This window comes from Plecotus auritus, assembly GCF_963455305.1.
Source record: "Plecotus auritus genome assembly, chromosome: 13".
Classification (NCBI taxonomy): domain Eukaryota; kingdom Metazoa; phylum Chordata; class Mammalia; order Chiroptera; family Vespertilionidae; genus Plecotus; species Plecotus auritus.
The window spans coordinates 27,648,142-27,672,348 of record NC_137779.1 but is presented as its reverse complement, the minus strand read 5'-3'; the positions used below and the strand labels follow the sequence as shown (position 1 = coordinate 27,672,348).

Genomic DNA, 24,207 nt, shown 5'->3' with positions numbered 1-24,207 from the left:
CCATTTGCGGGGCTCCAACACGCCCTGAATCCCTCCCAGTTAGAGTCACTACCCCCCCAGAGCCTGGCTGTGCCCAGCAGTTCCAGCCTCAGCTCCTGCACTCTGCTCCTCACCCTCTGACCTCAGTTTCTCATATCTTGCTTCTTCCTGATTTCAGACCTTTGCACATGACGTTCCTTCTGCCCCAAATGCTCTTTTCCTGACACCTGCCCTCTCTCTGCCTGATTAATTCCCAAGTCATTCTTCAGATCTCAGATGAAAAATTATTTCTTCAAAGAAATTTTTCCTACCCCCATGCTCTCTCTTTTTTAATCCTGACCCGAGGATATGTTTCATTGATTTGAAAGAGAGGAAAAGAGAAAGAAACATTAATCCGTTGTCTCCTGTACATGCTCCAACTGGGGATCAAACCCACAATCGAGGTATGTGCCCTCACCAGGAATCAAACCTACAACCTTTCAGTGTACGGGATGACACTCCAACCCACGGAGCCACACCAGCCTGGGCCCGATCATATGCTCTTAAGTAGAATTATCGGAGATCAGGGATGTGCCTGTCTTGGTCACAAATTGCACATAGTAGGGGCTCAATATATATTTTTCAATGAATGAATGAATGTTCCAAGAGCACTCTGCCAGCAGTGCAGAAAGGTATTGGAGGCATCGAGTGGATGCAGGTGATGAGTCACGCCATTGTAGTAGTCAGGTGATAACTTGGATGGCAGTGCAGACGAAAGTCAGCAGTGAGAAATACTTAGCAGGTAGGGTCAGAAGACTGGCCAATTGCATATGATGGTAAAAGAGAGGCAGATATGTCAAGAATGACTCCCGTTTCTGGTTTAGCTAACTTCACAGATGGAGGTACTGTTCCCTCAGGTAGAAAACAACGGGCGTTCTGAACCTGTTGAGTTTGGAGTACCGTGAAACCCCAGTGGCCGTGGAGAAGAGGCAGCTGCCTATGGAAGCGGAGTGCTCAGGAGAGAGGTCTGGGCTAGAGATGTAAATCTGAGAGTCATCAGGATATGGAGGCTAATTAATGCCATGGGTGTGGAAGGCTGGCTTATTGAGAGATGAGAGCGTGAGAAGGGAAAGGGGCCAGGACATAGCCCAAGGAACGCCAACAGAGAGATTAGGTGGAAGACGAGCCAACGAAGGAGACTGAGAAAGAAAGATAAACGGCCAGCAGGTTGTCACATAAACAAAGCCAAGGCAAGAGAGTTTTAAGAATTGGTCTTGGGTGGCGCTTGAGAACCCTAAGTGGTAAAATTATGGACAATAGGAAAGGGAGTCAGTAATAAACTTTAAAAATTAACGTTAACTTGCTAGGATCCAGAGAGCTTTAAGATACAATACTTCCAAATTAAAACTTGAGTTTGACATATTAAAATTTTTGCTCTTGCCCTAGCCAGTTTGGCTCAGTGGAGAGAGCGTGGGCCTGCGGACTGAAGGGTCCCGGGTTCAATTCCAGTCAAGGGCACATGCCCCAGTTGGGGGCTTGATCCCCAGTGTGGGATGTGCAGGAGGCAGCCAGTCAATGATTCTCTCTCATCATTGATGTTTCTATCTCTCTCTCCCTCTCCCTTCCTCTCTGAAATCAATAAAAATATATTTTAAAAAATCTGCTCTTCTTTTTATAAACATTTGAATGCTTACAACGGACCATAACAGTGTAAAGGCAGGGATGGGGGTTTTATTCCTCTTTTGCAGATGTGGAAACTGAAGCTCAGAGAAATGAAATGATTTGTCCAGTTCACACATTTAGTAAATGGAAGTCTTGAACCCACACCTCCCGATTTCAAATTTAGTGTTCCTCACAATGTACCTCTTCAACCCAAATGGGAAGACAAAGTTAGGAAATTGTAAGTGAGGCCATCAGAACTCTATGTAGGGTTCATAGGCTTCTATCTGGGGTTGACCTTTTTTGGGCATAATCTACTGGGACCTCAAACTGAACACAGCCAAAGCCAAGTTCTTTTTTTCCCCTTTGTAACCAATTTTTCCTTTGACTTTTCAAATTGTGTTAATCACCATTTCCCAGTCATCAAAGGTCAAAGACACAGTCACTTTAGATTCCTCCATCATCCCCTAATGCCTACACAGAGTTCTTAAATGAGTAAATGGAATAGCACAGATAGAGCGCCTGGTACATCACACATGTACAAGTCATTCAGTGACTGATGACTGTTATCATTCCCACCGCCTCAGGTTTCCCAAATTCCAGCCAAACTGCACTGCTGTGATGAGCTGAAAAATGGGGCACCGTTTTCCAATGTGACCACCAAGACAGAGACTGGTGCTGTAGCACAAGCCAAGGGATGCAAGCAGCCACCTGAAGCTGGAGGAGGCAAAGAACGGAATCTCCCTGGGCGCCTCCAGAGGGAGTGTGGCTCTGTCTACATCTTGATTGCAGCCCAGGGACATTGGTTGTGGACTTCTGGCCTCTGGTAAGAGATTAATTTCTGATGCTTAAGCCACCGAATGTGTAGTAATTTGTTACAGAAGCCCTAGGAAACTGATATAGTTACATTCCCCAAACACACCTCATTCCTTTCCTTCTACTTTATTCTTCCACATTTCAGAAAACAAAAATTACTTACTCATTTTAAATTTTGAATAATTCCTTCAAGGTCAATCTCTATTTTATCCCCACAGCACATTTTTGTAATTGTGTTTTTATGGCAGCATAAATATTTTTTAAGCAATCTGTCCTTTACCTGGGACTGGGTTTTAAATTCTTTAGGAATTCATTTGTATTTAATATTATGATCTTTAGACTCTCTCCAATGCCGTATGCAGTGTCTTTCACACAGTAGGTATCAATAATTCTTTTACTACCTATTTTTATCACCTACAAAAGTGTTCAATTACAAAGTTATTAATATATCCCAAAGTTGCACTCTCTATTATGGTAGCCATTAGCTACATGTGACCATTTAAATTTAAATTAATCAAAATTAAATACAATTTAAAATTCAGTTCCTCAGTTGCATTAATCACATTTCAAGTGTTCAACAGCACATGCGAATGTTCAATTCAAGTGTTCACTAGCACATATTACACATCACAGATATAGAACACTTTCATCATCACAGGAAGTTCAGCTGGATAGAACTGCTTTACAGAGGCAATCTGTTTATAATCCAAGAAAACATAAAGTTTCCTAGGGACCATAGTGATAATAGAAATACAGAAACTAGAAATACTTTTTTTCCCAAAATGCAAAGACTTATAAAAATGTCCATTTTCCTAAGATTATTTTATCAAATCAATCCAATCCAAATAAAAATTCCACTAATATGTCTGTTGAAACTTTAAAGCTGATTCTAATAGTCACCTAGAGGAGAAAATGTACAGGAAAATCTTTAAAATACTGAAAAAGAAAAAGAACTATAAAGGGGAAAGAAGTCACTCTTTCAGATAATAAATTATAATATAAAGCTACAGTAATTAAAGCATAATGACAGTAATACAGAAGTAGACATATGGATCAGTGAAATAGAATAGCAGCCTAAAAACAAACTACGTATCTATGGGGTTTTAATTTATAATAAAAGTGGCATTAAAATTAGCCGGGAAAAGGCAGACAATTAAAGTGTTCTCACATTGAAGGGGGTGGGGGGAGGGAAGTCTCAGCTAGTTTAAGGATCCAAATGTAAAAAGCAAATATTTAAACTTATTAGAAGAAAATATAGAAAATTTTACAAGTTTAGCATTGAGAAGACCTTCTTAGCAAGATATAAAATTATGGAAAGACAACCATGTCTCTAAATTGAAAGACTTAGTATTAATATGTCAGTACTACCCAACGCAACCTATAGATTCAATACAACTCCTGTTAGAATCCTAAGGACATAGTTTTGCAAAAATAGAAAACTACATTCTAAAATTCATATAAAATCTCAAGGGACCCTGAAATTCCAAAACGATCTTGAAAAAGAACAAAATTGGAGGCCTCACCCTTCCCGCTTTCTTCCTGATTTACTACAAAGCTACAGTAGCCAAGACATGAGTCCTGGCATAAAGACAGACACACCGACCAAGAGTTGGGACAGCGAGCCCAGAAATACCCCTCACTTACATGGCCAAATGATTTCAACATGGGTGTCAGGAACACTCAATGGGGAAACGAAAGTCTTTTCAACAACAGTGTTAAAAAGGTAAAAATAAAAGTGGCACACAATAGAAAAGATGGAAAGCATATTTCCTGTGGTGGTACAGTCTGAACAGGACAATCTGTTCAAAGTGTTATCCAATAGAAATAGAATGTAAGACACAACTACAAGCCACATATATAATTTTTTTTAATATATTTTATTGATATTTTACAGAGAGGAAGGGAGAGGGATAGAGAGCTAGAAACATCGATGAGAGAGAAACATCGATCAGTTGCCTCCTGCACACCTCCCACTGGGGATGTGCCCGCAACCAAGGTACATGCCCTTGACCGGAATCGAACCCGGGACCCTTCAGTCCGCAGGCCAACGCTCTATCCACTGAGCCAAACCGGTTTCGGCCACATATATAATTTTAAATTTTCTTATACATGTATTTTATAAGGGAAAAGAAATAAAATTAAATTTTAATAATTTTTTTATTTAATCTAATATACTATTTCAGTATATAGTCAATATAAAAATTATCGAGATAATTTATATTCTTTTTTTAATACATCCTCACAATTCAGTGTATATTTTATATTTATAGCATATCTCAACTCAAATTAGCCACATTTCACGTTCTTAATAACCACACGTAGCTAGTGGCCATCATATTGGACAGCACATCATGTATGTGTTTGTGTGTGTGTGTGTGTGTGTGTGTGTGTGCACACGTGCGAGTGCTTTAAATACATCAAAGATATGAAATATATTGGTAATTTTAAAATATCTATGAGAATGTAGTCATGTGTAACTTGTATAATTAAAAATATAAAGTTACACATTAATTTGCTTATTAATTTTGTTAAAATTATGTCTTTTATTACTTGATATGTTTATAATCAACATGCTTATTACTTCAACTCTTTATTTTCCTTTATTTCACTGAGATGAAAGCTTTATTATGAAACTATTTTTATTTGTAAACTGAAAGGTAATGAATGAATATAAAACACCTTAAAGTTTATTTGGCCTACCTCCCACAATTATAAAATATTTTAAAATATTTGATACTTTTCCATGGAAAAATGTCAGTTTCTTTCCTAGTTTCAAAGGTCTGAGTAATTGGCTATTAATTCAGTGGTAGCTGACAGTAGACATGTAAGACACATAAAAACACACTCAAGCACATACTTGAAGTAATTACCAAATGAAAACGTTTTCCTTGGTTTGTGGCATGTAGGAGGAACCCTGAGGCAATGGCATGATGGTGTTATTCGATGTACTGAACTTGACATACGTTTGCTGATTCTTCAAAAAAGAGATGAACAGATAGGAGATTCAGAATTGGAAATGTGCTAGCCTGCTTCTCAAAGACTTGCTATGTAGGTCATTTACTTGAATCTGAGTCTCCATAAATTACTTAGCAGGTGTTGAAAGGAACACAGTATAACTGTAAGTTCAGAAATGACTCTAGAGAGAGTCCCATCAAATATACAAAAAAAAAAAAAAAAAAAAAAAGGACCCTCTGGGTCGCAGACTCTGAGACGGAAGAGCCCTGCCAGAGTGCTGGCCACACCTCGGGCCGAGCTGCCTCCTCTCGCTGGCAGCAAGAGGGAAAGTAGATGACACTTAGGAACTCGCATCCTCTGAACAGTTCTTCATGCAAGGCGGGCAGAGCGGCCAAGATACATTCACTGAGAAGTCAGAGTTCCACTGTGAACTGGCCTTAAGTTCACTTGAAGAGAAAAAGACAAAAGAAAAACAAAACCCTAAAGAGAAGGCGTTGGGTGTTTAGAGTGAGGATAAGTTTTACATGAGGAGCAGACTCTTAATTTTTATTTTCCTTTTCCAGCAAACAATGCAACATTTTCAGTTTCTAAAACAAAATGAAGATAAGCATACCTCTCTTTCTGATCTACTATTACTTTTAATGTATTTGGATCATTTCCTATAATTAACAGAATTTTCTATGGCGTCAATTTGGTTCATGTCTATTTAATTGCCTGCTTCCATTTTCCATTTATTTCAATTACTTATATAGTCACATAGAATGAAATTCAAAAGGTAAAATAAAGGTACAGTGAGATTTCCCCTGTACCCTAGAGCCACTCGATTCCCCCCAGAAAGCAACCACTATTATGTTTCTTATACATTTTCATTTTAAAATCAACGAGACTGAAACTGCTATAAAATTCACAATATCATCTCTTCAAACTGTTTTACTGAAGCCGAAGCAGGGCCCTAGCCAGCTTGGCTCAGCGGAGGGTTACAGGCTTGATCCCCAGCCCAGACTCAGGAGGCAGCCAATCGATGAGTCTCTGTCATCAATATTTCTCTGTCTGTCTCTCCCCCTCCCTTCCACTCTCTGTAAAAAATAAATAAAAATAAAGCAGAAGCAGGCCTGGCCACAGTAAGAATGAATGAGGAGGTGGAGGGTTTTGACCAAGTAACGTTCTAGCCGCGGGCTCACTCCCGGTCTCACTATGGAGGTGGGCTCTCTCCCCGTTGCCCCAGTTATCTTCCCCATCTAGAGACCACATGCTTTCCTCAGGACGAAAGGAAATGGGAGGAAATCGAGGCGTGGAAGGCGAAAGCAGAGGTTCAAGGTCCCTGCTAAGGGCTGTGCCGGTGATGGGCGCAGCAGGATGTCACAGCAGGGCTGGGCAGCAGTGTTTCAAGGAGTAAGAACACAGATGTGTAAACAACACACTCCAACCAGCGTTTCACACAGGAATGCAGGAATGTAGAGGAAGAGGAGCATGCAGGGAGGGACTTCATAAATAAGCCCAGGGCTGGTTGAACATGTCTGACGAGCTTCTTCTCCAACTGCACACGTTTTCCCTGACTCATGAAAACCTCAAGCTGGGAGGATGCCAGACCAGTGTGCTAACGCTCAGTCAGTAGGGAAGTCTTTTGGAACCAACATGGAGAGGAAAAACTAACAACTTTGCACACACACACACACACACACACACACACACACACACACAAGAATAAGAATCAAAGTCCTACTGCAGGTCACAATTGGTGAATTGTGAATCAGAGAAAAAATAAGAGCATTCCCAAAACCTTCCGAATTAGTTAGAATCAGGGCTGCCGGGCACTGCTCACCCCCAGGGGGCGCCACCCACATCGCTGTCTGTGTTTCAGGCTCCCTGATGGTGGAATTGTGCAGTCCACAATCCATACAGCCTCGCATGGCAACGCTGCTAGGCAAACATACCACTTTCTAAATTTCCCCCTCATTAAACTCTTACTTGGGATGCAGGCTATTCCTTTTGGCTAATATTTCCTATGACAAGAGAGAACAAACATTTAGAATGTTATGAATATACTTTCTTAAAAACCCAAGGTTGTTGGGTATAAACGGCAGTGTAGCTATGCTACAGAATATGACTAGATTATATACCTAACGTATGACATACTGTACATATTTTCCAAACTGTAAAGATTTTCCATGATGGATAGGGCTGCCCCGCTTCAAATTAAACACTGTTTATTTAGAAACGTGGGGCCATTTCAGATCAGGCCGGGCCAGAGAGCAGAGGAGACTGGAACTATTGTTGCGGGGCTTTCAGAGCTTAATGATTAAAAGTTGAAAGTTGCTCCTTGTTTTAGAAGAGTTTTTCGGATCTCCTCCCTCCCCCCGCCCCCAAGTATCTCTTTTCACTGCCATGATCTAATTCAGCAATACAGCAGCAATAAAAGAATCTAAAAATGAGACATGAGACATGAAACTGATCTTGTGAGAGTTTAAAATTATGCCACTGTAGTTTGAAACTCCTGGTTCTAATATTCCTGATTAGGAAGTGTGTAACAAAGTGAAATCAAGAAATATTAGTCATCAGTAGATATGGCTGTGTTTTGTTCTCTTCTCCACTTTGAGTTAATTGTTGAGTCTACAGGAATCAGTCTTTTAAGTTTTGTGTGTGGGGGGGGGGTATTGAGCTCATTCCTGGTGGTTTTAGAATTTACCCACATTTTCCCTTTTTGTGGAAATATTTACACTGGGGATTTCCACTAAGGGAATTAAAATTAATTGAGCTCTTTTTTTTTATTATTATAACAGCTGAGGCCATATTTCTATTAGTGTCTTTTTCCCCCCCTTGCCCTACACATGAGACTTAATCTAAGTGGTTCTCATGAAATATTACATATGTAAAATAAGGTAATATATTTGAAAATGTTTGGCACAATATATGGTACATGCTAATCACCCAGTACAAATTGAATATGTGGTTGCTCTAAATGAAATGTGCTCTGAGCTGGCATGGGGATTTTAAAAAATCGAATTTATCTTGGGTTATAAGAGGTATAATGGAGCCCTGGCTGGGTGACTCAGTTGGCTGGAGCATCATCCCGCACACCAAAAGGTTGTGTGCTCAATTCCCCGTCAGGGCACATGCCTGGGTTGTGGGTTTGATCCCCAGTTGGGGCACGTATGGGAGGCAACTGATCGATTTCTCTCTCACACCAATGTTTCTCTTTCTCCTTCTCTCTCCCTTCCTCTCTCTAAAATCAATGAAAACACATCCTTGGGTGAAGATTAAAATAAAGTATAAGGGATCTCTGAGTGATAAGTGAGATTACATATCCAGTAACAGTCTTTAACTTCAAATATCAGCTACAAATTTCTAGTTCCTATAAATGCAACCACGGAAGATGAACTACATATGCTTGAAAATGCTTAACTTAAAACGAAGAAAAAAGAGCGTGGAACCTAGAGACACTGAAAATGGAAATGCATACACACTGAGACATCCTCTCAAATCCCACCCAAGGAGCAATGAATAAGCCTGAAAAATTATTCATCTGGGTTTTGTTTTGTTTTCATGGTATAGTGTAAAGACTGAGAATAAGGGGGCTGGGTTCCATCACTGACTTTCAAGTTTCCATCACAGTAAAAAAAGGGAGGGGGGAATTTGTGCCATGTACCAAACAGCAATGCTTTGAGGATTAATGACATAATGTCTGTAGGGTTGGAGCTCCTTGGAAAAAAGACACTACATAAACATAAAGCAGTATTAATATTTAGGCTTAGTCCACAACGTGAGACCCGCTTTCTCTGGCCCATGAGGTCATCAGCAGGCTTGTGAAGTGTGCTCAGATATCCACAAAGGCGTGTTGTTAGCTGCCTCACAAGTGGACTGTAAAGCTAATCTGACCCACCTGGTCAGAGCAGTCGTGGAGGCGATGTTCCATTTCCAGGTCTCCGAGAAGGTACAGACAGAGAGTGCTCGACTCCCGAAAGGAATGAGACGTGGCCGAGAGCACTTCAATAGCATTCAGGGCTTCCCAGGAATGCAGTGGGAGTTTGGGAATGTTTTGGCTTAGAATTAAACAAAAGTCCAGTCATATCACATCTTGATTTAGCAGAAAGACTAAATTTGCCTTTCTCAAAGAAAATCTGAAGTAAGAGTAGGAATGAGAAAGCTACTTCTTGGAATGGTTAGTTTATATCTTTAAAGGATTTGGAGGCAACCGGGTATTTTTGTCCTGGGAAAGTTGTAGTCTCCAGGAGTTGTCTCTTTGATGAAACATCCTGATTCCTCATCAGTGCTTCGATCTGTGAAATGCTTATCAAGGGCGATCTTGCAGAGGTTTTAGTTCTAAAGTTTCAAAGAACAATTAATTCAATGTAGACACTGCCCTGCAAAATCTTGTGGTATAACTAAAGGACAAAAAAAAAATAACTAAAGGACAATAATGCTTTTATGACAAAATATTTGCATTTCTCAGTTTTAAAAGATATAATTAATTTTGATCCAAGGGTCTCGGGCATCAGAAACCACCATATTCAAAATGTAAGGCTCATAAACTTATAATCATTAGCACTTAATAGTGATTCTGAAGCTGTCTAAATACCAAAATATTTGAACAACAGATAGAAAAAAATGTGAGGAATCTTTTATCTGGATGTTTGTTTCTACATTGATCTAAGCTGGGTTCTTTCAGATCTGATTTGGCTTCTTGTTCACGGATTACAATGCTATTTCAGACTGACCGATGTGCTTTTTTAAGGGAAAGGGAACAGAAATGTTATAGCCTTCTCCACGTGGAGCCAAATCTACACTAACTAGAAAGTCTTTGCTTAATAAAATATTGACCTCCGTTCTTCCTCTTCCCGTCCCTTGATGAACAGCTTAGTCCTAATGCAGAGTTAGGGGTGGCAGAGCAAGGCAGGCATCCACACGGCGGGTCAGAGCCTGAGCAGGGTGAGAAGGGCGTCCATGTGGAGAACGGGCCTGGCTTGGAGAATGAGAGCTGCAGGCCGTGAGGAGGCCTCATCAGCAGTGACTCACAGTACCCACAGAGGGAAGGGGTCCAGGGTTGGAGGGTCAGAGCCCTGGAGGGCTGAGATGGACACCCATACGTGTGTGGGGAAGGTGGCAAGGCCGGGAGTTTGGTTACACTTGAGGGGACTGATTAAGTAAATATGGTAAGTATAACGGGAGCTAGGTTCCTCACGGGTGGAGAAATTACAAATATGGACAGTGAGAAAACTAGAATAATGTCTATAGAACTGACTCAGAATTGTCAATATAGGTGTGAATTCTATTATACAGAGACATAAATGTAGATGTGTGTGTGTGCGCGCTCTTACATATATTCTCTAGCTCTCTCCACTGCAAGAGTCCACATCGAGGTGACTAGAAGGAGCCACTGAAAAAGCAGGGACCTTGGAGAAGTGGCTGACTCCAGAACGGGGACGGGCAAAGCTGTGCCAAACTTGCTGTGCCAAAGTGTAAGGAAGTGGGACATGTCCAAAAAAAACAAAACAAAAAACAGCTTGAAGGGTCTCCCACTAGCAAATTTCTGAGACAGTGAGAGCATCACAATAAATATTAGTAATGGATAAAACAGGCACCCACAATGAAATCATGAATACATGGGAAGTTTGACAAGGAACAGGCTAATTTACATAGTTTCAAAGTACTTCCCTACAAAGCACTTATTTATTACAAAGGGGAAGAAAGTACCTTTCTAGTAGAGAAGCCTGGCAGAAACCACCTTAATCAAGTGAGCAAAATAAATGTCACCAGTGATGGACAGTTCACAATCCTGTGTCACCTACAGGAAGCAATGAGTATGAGGACGCGGCACCCCTTCGGCAGTATTCTTGAAAAAGATGCACACCCTGAATTCAATCATGAGGAAACAGCAGACAAGCCCAAACTGACCTTCTCCCAAACAACTGGCCCATTCCGTAAATACATGTCAAGGTCATGAAAGTCAGAGAAAGACTGAGGAGCTGTTCCAAACTAGAGGAGGCTAAAGACATGGAACAAGTAAATGCAGCATATGCTCTGACCCGGACCCTTCTGCCGGAATGGCCAGGACTGGGACAACTGGGAGCCTTGGGTGGGATCGGAGGTCAGAGGGCAGCAATGGGTCAGAATGAACTCCCTGGCTCCCAGGGTGCAGTGCGGTTCTGGAGAACGCCCAGGCTTCTGGGCACCTCAGGCTGCGGTGTTCTGGGGTTGGCGAAGCAACTGGTTCAGAAAAGTACATTCCTCGTGCTGTGCTCGCAGCTGTAAGTTAGTGTTTCCAAAGAAAAGTAAGTTCAAACAAAAATATTACTTTTTAAAAGATTGTACAATTTCTTATTTTTCCCTGTTATCATAAAACATGTTCTACAGACAACTATTGTAGAAACTGAAGCCATGGGAAGTCAAGTAGACATGAACAGATTCGTATCTTTAAAAGGTGACTCCGTGCTTTATGTCAAATAAACTGTGCGAGGGCGACATGAAGGAGGAGGCCATGCGGCAGTACCGCTTACCTGGGCTAACGGGGTAGCAGTGCGATAGTAATAAGTGGTCAGATTTGAAATCTACTTTCAAAGGGGAGCTCGCTGGACTCGCTGGTAGACTGGAGGAGGGTGATAAGCAAGAAGAACTGAGAGTGGCTCTGAGGATTTAGTCACAGGAGGTGGGAAAATGATGGCATCATTTACGGAGATTGCAAAGACTGAGGGAGTGACTACTGACAGGAAAGCACTGAGAATCAGGTGTTAAACAGCGGCGTGGTGTGGATGAACACCTGAGTAAAGCAGGTTAAGGAGAACAGACAGCGGGAAAGTGGACACAGCAAGCACAGGCAATTCTCTTGCAAGACAGATGTGATCTGGTGCCAATGAAAGAAGAAAGGCATTCCGGGCGAGAGCAGTATGTTTGTTAAGATACAGGCAGAAATTAACTTGGCTTGTTCTCGTGACAGTAAAAGAACTGACGTAACAAGGAAGGGGAACGCGTTGGGTAATAGTGGGAAATAAGACAGGTAACGTGGAGCCAGATCATGAGCAGCCGGAAAGTCAGTTAGAGGTGTTTAGACTTGATGTAGTAGGAAGTAGGAGTCATGAGATACTTTAATTAGGGAAGTGATATGACGAAAGTTATATTAAAGACGATCAGACTGGCAGTGGTATGCGGGATGGAGCAGGAGGTTGTGGGAGAGCCTGGAGGCTGTGGCAACCATTCAAATGAGAGAGGATGAAGGCCTGGACTCGAGTTTTGGCAGAAAGAACAGACTGGAAAGGGAAGGCTTGGTGGAATTTTGATACCTGACTAAATAAGGAGAGTGATATCAGGATTCTGAACTTAAGACATTGAAAGGCTAAAGGTGATGCTGAGAGGCAGGGAAACTGGGTAGAGAAACTTGCTCTGGGTGTGATAGGTGGAGGGCGATGGTGAATAAAAAGATGAGCATACTAGACTTGACATAGTAGTGAGTCATCAGAGTGGAAATGCCCAACAGAAGGTTAAAGATATAGAAATGGAGCTCTGAGGCACGGTCAGGGCTGAAGATCTGACAACTGGAGGTTAACACCATACGTGTGATGCTTGAAGCCCTGAGAATGGAAAGCTCTTCCAAAGGAAAGACCCTCTCTCCGGAAGTTACCAGAGGATTACATGGAAATGAGAGAGCAAACCAAGAATAGGAAGTGAGAGCTCTACCACAAGGAGAGGCAAAGAATTCCCTGGAAATCGGTGAAGGGAGATTCCAGGACGAGAGGCAGGCACCAGGCAGAGAGAGCAATCACGCAGATTTGGTCAAAAATGAAAAGCTCCAGGACAGATTTCTCAGTGAGGATGAACGTATTGCTTCTGAGTATCTCAGAGAAGACTTAGACCAGCACTGTCCAGTAGAACTTCCTGTGACGATAGACATGTTCTGTATCTGCACTGTCCAACACCGCATGCACTTGTCAGAGCACTTGAAAAGTGGCTGGTGTGACCGAGGAACTAAACTTATAATTCTATCTAATTAAAAATAATTTAAATTTTAACAACCACATGTGGTTAGTGAATACCATTTTGGACAGTTCAAGTCTAGATAATCAGCAGAATATTTGAAGTTGAATTAGGAATAAGTATAGAGAAAACTAAGAAAATGAAAACAATTATTAACCACAGGGAAAACAAAAACTTATGCTAGAAAGGAAAATCAAGGATGGCTTACTACATAACACAGCTCTATACAGAATTAGACAGTTACAAAAATATAAGCACAAGTTATTGACATAACCCAAATTATAAACTGGGAGGCTATTAGGTGGCTTATTTTATTTTATCCTCATCTGCCAAATAAGTACAGATATTTTCTCAATAGCACTAACTTTATTTCTCTAATACATTCTTTTTTACAAAAATATTTTTTATTGATTTGAGAGAGAGTAATGGAGAGAGAGAGAAACATCAATGCGAGAGAAAAACAGTGGTGTCTCCTGCACACACCCCGACCGGAGGTCACACCTACAACCTGGGTATGTGCCCTTTGGTGCACAAGACGACACTCAACTGAGCCACGCCAGCCGGGAATCGCTGATATATTATTCTTAATGGCTCCATAGTGCTTCATGTTATTGGTCTACCAAAATTCACTCAACCAATTCTTCACTGAGTGACATTTAGGTTGTTTCCAATTTGGGACAATTAGACATAGGGCTTTAATAATTAACATTGTGGGTCACTGCTTTTTGAAATGCAACTGTAATGAGGCAAAATTTACATACTATTGCATCTATTTGAAGTGTATATTTCTATAAGCTTTCATAAATATATACAGGGTGCCCTCCAAAATGTATATATATTTTGAATGATTTTAAAGGCAGTGTTTATTAAAATACATTTCATTTTCAAAATGTAAGAGCTATCAGCTATTAACATGTGTATACACATTTTTTGGGACACCCTGTATATACTTGTAATCACCACAATCAAGATAGACAACATTGCACCACCCCAAAGTTTCCTTATGTCTCTTTGCAGTAAATCCCCATCTAATCCCCACCCCATGCAAACACCAATTTGTTTCCTATCATTTTAGATTAGTTTTGCTTCTAGATTTTCATGTAAATGAAATCATACAGATGTGCTCTTGTCTTTTTTTCTGACTTTTAAAGATTCATTCAGTTTTGCATGTATTGGTTGTTCCTTTTTAATGCTAACTAGAGGCCCGATGCACAAAATTCATGCAAGAGTAGGCCATCCTTCCTTCCCCTGGCTGCCGGCACTGGCTTCCCTCTGGCACCTGGGACCCGGGCTTCCCTTGCAGCCCCGGCTTCATCTAGAAGGTCGTCCAGAAGGACGTCCGGTCTAATTAGCATATTATGCTTTTATTATAATAGATAATTATTCATTGCACAAAGATACCACAATTTGCTTGTTTCCAGTTTGGAACTATTATAAATAAAACTGCTGTGAACATCTGTGTATATATCTTTTTTGTGATTACATATTTTCATATCTCTTGGGTAAATAACTTAGAAACTGCTGTACCATATGATGAGTGTATGTTAAACTTGCTAGGAAATTCATAAAATGTTCTCCACAATTGGTTGTACCGTTTTACATACCAACCAGCAATGTTTAAAAATTTCAAAGCTTTACATCCTTGACAACATCCTTGGTATTGTCATATTAATTTTTAGGCATTCTAGTAAATGTGTATCTCACTTTGCCTTTAATTTGCATGTCCCTGATGACTAATGACATTAACCATCTTAAATTTCACTTTCCAATTGTTCATTGGTCATATAGAGATATACAATAGGTTTTTATATATTGATCCTGTATCCCAGAACTTGTTAAGTTTATATATTAACCCTGGTAGCATCTTTCTTAAAGATTCTTAGAATTTTCTTTAACACAATCATTTCAATTCCAAAGAAATTCAGTTTTACGTCTTTCTTTCCAATCTGTATGCCTTATGTTTCTTATTCTTACCTTAATTCACTGACCAGGACCTCTAGAATAATGTTGAATCAGAGTGGTAAGAATTGATATCCTGTTTAGCTATAAGTGTTTAGTCTTTTACGTTAAGTATGATGCTCCCTTCAGGTTCTTTGTAAATGTCTTTTATAGTGTTGAGAAAATTTTCCTTCTATTCCTTGTTTTCTAGAAGTCTCTTTTTTTTAATTACAAGTGGATGTTGAATTTTGTCAAATACTTTTTCTGCATCTTTGGAGGTAATCGTGTGCTTTTCCTCCTTTATTCTGGCAATATGGTGAGTTACATTGATTGATTTTTAAATCTTAAACCAACCTTGTATGCCTGCAATAACCCCCATCTAGTCATGTATTATCCTTTCCATATATTCCTGGATTGATTTGCTAATATTTTATTAAGGACATTTGCATTTACAGTTATCAGGGATATTGGTTGGTCCATAGTTTTCTTTTCTTATAATGTTTTTGTCTGGTTTTAGTATCAGGATAATACTAGCCTCATAAAATGAGCTGTGAAGTCTTCTCTTCTACATTCTTAAAGAGTTTGTTTAATATTAGCCTTACTTCTTCCTTGTTTGATAAATTTCACCAGTGAAACCATCTTTCCTGGAGCTTCCTTTATGTGGAAGATTTGTTATAAATTCAATTCCTTTAACCAATATAGGATTATTAAATTTATTTATTTCTACAAATGTCAGTTTGCTAATTTTTGTCTTTCAAGGAAAGTGTCTATTTCAACTAAGTTGTCAAACTTATCAGAATACAATTTTCACAATAGTCCTTTATTTTGTTCTTAATGTCTGTGGAATTTGTGGCAATATCCTACTTCCCATGCCTGATATTGGCAATTGTGTCTTCTCTCTTAATTTCTCAACCAGTCTAGCTAGAGGTTGACCAATTTTATTGATATTCTTAATATTCTCCTTTTGGTTTCAGATTTACTGAAACTTGTTTTATGACCAGAATATGGTCTAACTTGGTGAGTGTTCTACAAACACTTGAAAAGAATATGTATTCCGTAGTTTTTGGATTGTTTTATTAGGGTAATAATGTCAAAATGATTGATTGTTCAATTTAGATATTTTCTATTGCTCTACAAGCTCAGTGATCTATTTTTTATAGCTTCTAATCTGCTGCTAATCCCATCTAATAATACTTTAAAATTTCAGATATAGTATGTTAAGCTCTATAGTCTATTTGCCTCCACCCCCCCAATTTTTAACACTTTCCATTTATCTCATTATTATATTCATTTGTGTTTTTATTTAAATCCTTGAGCACAGCCTTATCCCATTTGTTTTACTTAAGTATAACTTACACACAGTAAAAAATAATCCTAATTTTTAGTATACAGTTCTGACAAATGTATACACACACATGCATATATGTGTGTGTGTGTGTGTGTGTGTGTGTGTGTGTGTGTGTGTATGTTTCATCAACCCCAAAAATTCCACTGTGCCCCTTTGTAGTCAAACCTCACACTCAGCCCTGAAACCTACTGATCTATTTTCTTTCCCTATAGTTTTGCTTTGCAAGAATGTTGTATAAAAGATAAACTTACAGCACATCAGTCTGAGGAGTTTCATAGACCTGTTTCCCAGAAAAAAAAACTGGTGAAAACTATTTTTAAAAACGTAAAGTCTCTGAAATGGTCCCAAGGAAATACAGCAAATGAGGGAAACTCTATGCAAAAAAAAATAAATAAAATTACAAAAATTTGGCAAGAACAACAAAAATCTGTAGTATTTGAACCAAATCACTCCCTCCATTCTCCTGGCTCTGTGAGATTCCACTCCACTCAACTCCAGACTGGTGTAGCCAAGAACTCCCAGGTCCCTCTCCCCCAACTCACATTAAGAAGGCTGTATTTATGGGAGGGACAGACGTCAGCATTTCTCATCCTGGCCCTAGCTATCTATCGCTGAGGATAAATTCTATGTCAGTATGGCCAGAATTATGGGTTTCCATCTTCCACCCAGCCCCCAAGGTGAGACTAATGCTCTACTTTGGGTGAAGTACTTCTGAGAGTGCGAAGGCACCAATCACTCTTCCCCTGGTTTATAGGACAGTGGTTCCATGCTGGGAGAATCAAGCAGAAAAGACCTGAAGCTAATGTTCCTCTTTAGCTAATACTCAGTTCCTAAATCAGAAATTTAACTCTGAGAGATGCTTGCCATTGTCCCCACCCGCAGCTCTGAGGCTATAGCTTAGAGATTTTACCAGGAGGTAGAAGTGGGACATCAAAGAGATCACTCCTAAACTTTTCCCAAGGAAAGTGACTTATTTGCAACAGAGCATGAAAGAAATTCAAGGCAAAGGGCACTCTCAAATACAATGAAGGTTATATTGAAAAATTTGAGAGGTTATTGGTAGATTCATTGGAGATACGTATAGGCTAAACTATAGCTTGGCTAAGTTTGCAAGAGATAATCAGGACTAGAAGCAGCTGGGAGGAGCCCTCATGAGGACAGAAGAAATCTCAAACACTAACCTAAGGAACCATCCCTTCAAGGAGCACAAATTTGATTGGACTAGTCGCTAGAGAAATTCATGCCTGGAACACTGTTGAAAACAATCACCAGCAATTAGTTTAATTTAACAGCTGGGTGTGGTCATGGAAAGAGACAGTCAAAGAAAGCCCTGATAAAATCATCATCATCCCAAGATGACTGTGGGCATATCCAAGGCTGCACTACCTGTGTAGCAACTTCAGAGGCTTAATACTACAGGGGAAAAGTAGATTTCACTAAAATAACCAGCCATTCACTAAACAAATAAACAAAGAAATATTAACAATAACAAGCCCAAGAGGTGAGAAAAGAACCATAACCATAGTTGCTATAATATATGATCTAAAATGTCAAGTTTCCAACAAAATATTATAAGACATGCAAAGGAATAGGAAGGTATGACCCATACACTATAAAAATAAGCAGATAACATATAATGCCTGTGACAGCAACCAGATATCAAAGTTAACACACAAAGGCTTCAAAGTATACATCATATACATGACCAAAGATTTAAGGAAAATCATCTTTAAAGAAACAAAGGAAAGTATGACAATGTCACACCCAATAGAGAATACCAATAAAGAGATGCAAATTATAAAAAGTACCAAGTGGAAATTCTGGAACTAAAGGTGCAATAACTGAAATGAAAATTTTACTAGAGAGCTTCAGTAGATATGAATTGACAGAAGAAAGATTAGCAAATTTGAAGACAGATTAATAGAGATTATGCAACCCAAAAACCAGAGAGAAAGAGATGAAGAAAAATGACAAGACCCTCAAAGAAATGGGGAACACACCAACACACACATAATGGAAGAACTAGAAGGAGAGAAAGGTGAGAAAGAAATATTTAAATAAACAATGACTAAAACTATCCCAAATTTATTGAAAACATTAACCTTTACAACCAGGAAGCTCAATGAACTACAAGTAAGATAAATACAAAAAGATCCACAAACAGACACACAATAGTAAAAATGCTAAAAGCCAAAGACAAGATGAAAATCTTAAAAGCAACAAGAGAAAACAACTCGTCACTTACAAGGGAACCCTATAAGACTAATAGCTGACTTCTCAGCAGAAACAGTGGAGATGAATTAGGCAGTAGGATAACATATTCAAAGTGTTCAAGGAAAAACTGTCAAATAAGAATCCTGTATCAAGCAAATCTATCTTCAGTTTTTAGTGTTGTTAATCCTCACCCAAGGATTTTTTTTTTTTTTCATTGACTTTTAGAGAGAGTAGAAGGGAAGTGGAGAGACAGAGAGAGAAACAACAATGTGAGAGACATATCAATTGGTTGCCTCCCGAATGCACTCCGACCAGGGATGGAGCCTGCAACCAAGACAGGTGCCCTTGATCAGAATTGAATCCAGGACCCTTCAGTCTGAAGGCTGACACTCTATCCACTGAGCCAAACTGGCCAGGGAGAGCAAAGCTATCTTTAAAAAACAAAGATAAAATAAAAACATTTCCAGATTAACAAAACCTGAAAGAATTTATTAATTGAATGCCTGCCTTATAAGAAATACTAAAGAGGTATTTATAATACATGCATTTGACAAAGGACCTATATGAAGAATATGTATATAGACACACTAGAGACCTGGTGCACAGATTCGTGCACATTGAAAGGAAATTAATTAGAAGAAATATTTTAGAGGCTGGGGAGGGACCACAGGAGGTTGGCTCCAGGGCATGTCTGGCCTATCTCACCCTGTTCCGATCGGCCAGACCCCAGCAGCAAGCTAACCTAATGGTCAGAGCGTCTGCCCCCTGGTGGTTAGTGCGCATCATAGCAACCAGTCGAACAGTCGAACGGTCAGACACTTAGTATGTTAGGCTTTTATATATATAGATATGTATAAGCAGACCTCCTAAAAATCAGTAAGAATGCAAGACAACCCAATAGAACTCAATAGAAAAAATGACAAACCCTGAAAAGACACTTCACCAAAAAAAGATATCCAACATGGCCAATTAACATATGAAAGGGTGCTCAATTCATTAGTCAGCAGGGAAATGCACATTAAAACCACACTGACATACTACTACACACCCACCAGAATGGTTAAAATGAAAAAGATGGAAAATGCCAAGGGTTGGTGAGAATGTAGAGCAACCACAACTCTCATATATTGCTGATGGAAGTGTGAATTGGCACAACCACTTTGGAAATTTTTTGTAGTACCTATTAAAGGCTAAATGTACACATATCCTTTGACCCCATAATTCTACTCCTAGCAATTATATTCCTACCAGAAATGTGTACATACTTCACTAAAAAACATGAGCAGAATGTTCAGAGAGGTACTAATCCTAATTAGAGGTCCAGTGCATGGATTCGTGTACCTCCTCAGCCTGGCCCATGGACAACCTCCAAGGGGTCCCAGATTGTGAGAGGGCGCAGGCCAGGCTGAGGGACCCACTAGTGTACAATCGGGGCTGGGGAGAGACCGTGGGAGGGCTCTGGGGCGTGTCCGGCTAGTGTCACCCATATCGGCTGGACCCCAGCAGCAAGCTAACCTACCAGGCGGAGTGGCTGCACCCTGGTGGTCAGTGTGCGTCATAGCTACCGATCAAACGGTCACTTAGGCTTTTATATAGATAGTAAAAAATGGGAAATTACACAAATGCCCATCAACTAGATGGAAAGTGAGAATGCCCTATAACAATATGCAGAACTGTGGACAAATATCACAACATAATGTTGAGTGGTTTATACTCTATGATTCTACATCTGTAAAATAAAAACAAGAGAAGCTAATCTATGCTAATAGAAGTCAGGATAGCCCTAGCTGGTTTGGTTCAGTGGATAGAGCATTGGCCCATGGACTGAAGGGTCCTGAGTTCAATTCTGGCCAAGAGCACATACCTCAGTTGCAGGTTTGATCCCTGGCCCTGGTTGGGGCATGTTGGGAGGCAACCAATCAATGTGTCTCTCTCACATTGATGTTTCTCTCTCTCTCCCTCTCCCTTTCACTCTCCAAAAATCAATGGAAAAATATCCTTGGGTGAGGATTAACAACAACAACAAAAAAGAAGTCAGGATAGAGATATTTTTGTTGAGTGGAACAGTGACTACAAAATAAGAGTGGGTTTTCTGGGGGACTACTTGTATTTTGTTTCTTAATCTAGGTGCTAATTTAACATGTTTACTCCATAGGGCTGTGGCAAGGGTGAGGCAAACAGGATACCTAGGGAGCAAAATTTAAGGAGACACTCACTCTCACCTTGTTTGCCTCACCTTTACATTAGACCTGATGTTCATTTTGTTAATATTTATTGAGCTATATCATTACGATGTATTTTCTGTATATATATTATACTTGGATTAAAAAATGTTAAGGGCCTGGCTGGTGTGGCTCAGTGGTTGAGCATCGACTCATGAACCAGGAGGTCATGGTTTGATTCCTGGTCAGGGCACATGCCCAGGTTGCGGGCTAGATCCCCAATAGGGGGGCGTGCAGGAGGCAGTGGATCGCTGATTCTCTCTGGAACACTTTTGGGTTTTTGCCTAGCTTTGCTTTCAGTTTGCAAATTCTAAGACCCTTAAATAAAACTCTATCATTTATTTTCTAGCAAAGCCTCTGGACTCTTTTTTAATATGTTTATTACTTATAAATGAAAGATAGAAAATCTAAAATTTTCTAAAAAGAATAAACACTCCTTGCCCTAGCTGGTTTGGCTCAGTGGATAGCGAGTCAGCCTGCGGGCTTGGGCGGGGGGGGGGGGGGGGGGGCGCGGAGGGGCCCAGGTACAATTCCGGCCAAGGGCACATGCCTGGGTTGCGGGCTTGATCTCCGGTAGGGGGTGTGCAGGAGGCAACCAACCAATGATTCTCTCTCATCATTGATGTTTCTTTCTCTGTCTCTCCCCCTTCCTCTTTGAAATCAATAAACATATTTTTTTTTAAAAAAAAGAATAAACATTCCTTAAGGTTAGGGTCTAATGCAGGGGTGGGCAAACTTTTTGACTCGAGGGCCACAATGGGTTCTTAAACTGGACCGGAGGGCCGGAACAAAAGCATGGATGGAGTGTTTGTGTGAACTAATATAAATTCAAAGTAAAGGAGCGGAGGGGAGAGCAAGAGAACCCTCCGCTCTTTCGGCTCCGCGGGCCGGATAGAACAGCCGAACGGGCCGGATCCGGCCTGCGGGCCGTAGTTTGCCCACGGCTGGAATGGAATGTGCCAGGTGTAAAAACTGTAACAAAACTACCCGGCTTTTATACCTGGCACACTGCATGAGACCCTGCTGCTGGGATATGACCTGTACAGTAACTGTGTCAACCGTGTTTAACTGCAGCTTGGAGGCGCCCTAAAGCTTTGCCTTACTTGATTGTTGCATCCCTCTTCTTCCTCATCGCAGTCCAGAGCCGGATGGGCGATCTCGGAAACGCTGTTCTCTTGAAAGAGGTTATCCTCCAAATCAGACACTCTGGTGGCTTCCGTGATGACTTTTAGTTTCATGTTGTGAAAGCCAGTCGAGAGTACTCCCACTTGCAGGTTTACGGGCTCCCCCTCAAACAGCAGGATGTGTGAGTTCACCCCATGTTTAAAACCAGGGGGCTGGTAATAATCTGGGGTCACTGCAAAATAAAGAGGGAAGAAAACTGAGTTTCCACAGAACCAATCAGGTGAATCTTTCATGTGTAGCAACATAGTTTTCTGATGCTTGCAAAATCCTTCTCTTCACATAAAACATTACTTCAGCACTTCAGGAGGAATTTGACTAGAGGTCTCCACCTACCTGCGTTGTAGTAGTGGAGTTTCATAGTAAGTACAATATCATTAGGAAGGGGTCCGAGGTTCTGCATCAGCATATACAATTTACGGAGTAGGAGAATGCTGGCTTTCTTAATATGTCCCCTCTTTGTCCCACTTTCAATGCTCGTATTGCTGCTATAACCATATAAAAAAAGCATACTTTTCAATCATATACAATATCAAAAATACCTTTAAAAAGACCAACACTTTTTACTATAAAATCAAATAAAAATAAATTAAACATCAGGACACTCTTGAGACTTCTTTTAGAATGTAAATTAGAGGAGAGGTTGTATTTTTTACAATGTATATACAAAGGATTTCTTTATAGCAAGTTCCCTTAAAGTATTTTAAATATGACCTGATTTTTTAAAATTTGATTTAAAAATGACTACATGCTATTAGAGTGAGAACAATGGATTTGGAATTAGGAGACTTGACATCTAATATTGGCTCTGCTGCTATTAGCTGAATGACCTCAGTCAAGTCACATGGACACGCAAGGTCAGTTAGCTCATTTATGAGATAAGCTTACACACATTTCTACACCTTTTCTAGTATAAAATCAGTCATCAACTCTGGGCCTTTCTATCATCTGGTTATCTCTCAGAGATATCCCCTCCTCACTCTTACATGGATTAAGATAATGACTATTCTTCCTGCTTTTTTCTTGTTCATACTGAAAAATATTTTCCACACCACCGCTGGAATAATATTGCTAATAGAAAAATCTGCTCGTGTCACTCGCTTGCTTAAAATTCTTCTATTACATCCATCACCTTTCAATCAAATTCGAGAATGGTGTACAATGCCTTTCATGACCAGCCATGCCCTCACCCCCACCTTCATTTGCAATCACTATCGTTACTTTTCATCCACGTGCATTTACACTTTGCTTTCCTGTGCTTTTCTCACTCCTCTTCCTGACTCTCCGAGTTCATTCTTTAATACCTAGCCATGTGTCACCTCGTCAAGGAAGTCTTCCCTGATAATCCCATACCTCACCCTTGTTTATAGCTGTTTGTATGTCCCCTTCTAGACTATGAGTGTCTACACCTTTCCTCTCCACAGTACTAAGTTTGGCGCCCAGCTACAGTAGGTACACAATAAATATTTGTTGAATTAAGGAATGAATGAACAAGTTGGACAAATTACTTTCTAATTCTAACGTTTTCTTTTTCCCAAGAATTTTCATCCCCAATTCGTTTCACATTTGAGTAGTTTCCAGGAAGAAGTATGACTATAATATATTTGCACACTGCCTCTCACATAGTAAACACTCAATACTGAAAAATAATCCTCGGTAATTGAACTATTGGAGGCAGTGTGAATTCCTAAAACAAACATTGTTAAGTAAATACATTTGTTCCTGTTTCAGTTCCGAATAACCTTCAGTTTTGTCTACCAGGATTTAACCAATTTGAAATAGGTAACCAGAGATAGCCATTTAGCTCATGGGATTCTTCAGTATACGTCATATTCATATAAAATCATATTCAAGACTCCCCTGCACTCTTTTAAAAGGGAAATTATCTTTACCATGGAAGAGGTGATAGGTAATTTTATATGGTGATTATTTAAACAAATGTCTACCTTT

At 40.0% G+C, this 24,207-nt stretch overlaps 1 protein-coding gene across 9 annotated transcripts in view; it reads right to left on the bottom strand.

Annotated features, from left to right (window-relative positions):
- The window catches only part of HORMAD2 (HORMA domain containing 2), a 52,611-nt gene that overhangs the window by 4,543 nt on the left and 23,861 nt on the right, over positions 1 to 24,207 (bottom strand). For all 9 annotated transcript variants that reach the window (XM_080649804.1, XM_080649807.1, XM_080649810.1 and 6 more), the window contains 2 exons: positions 22,594 to 22,745; positions 22,179 to 22,432 (listed from right to left, as the gene is read on the bottom strand). In XM_080649804.1, coding sequence (XP_080505930.1) covers positions 22,179 to 22,432; positions 22,594 to 22,745 — 406 coding nt within the window. The remainder of the gene's footprint in view (positions 1 to 22,178; positions 22,433 to 22,593; positions 22,746 to 24,207) is intronic.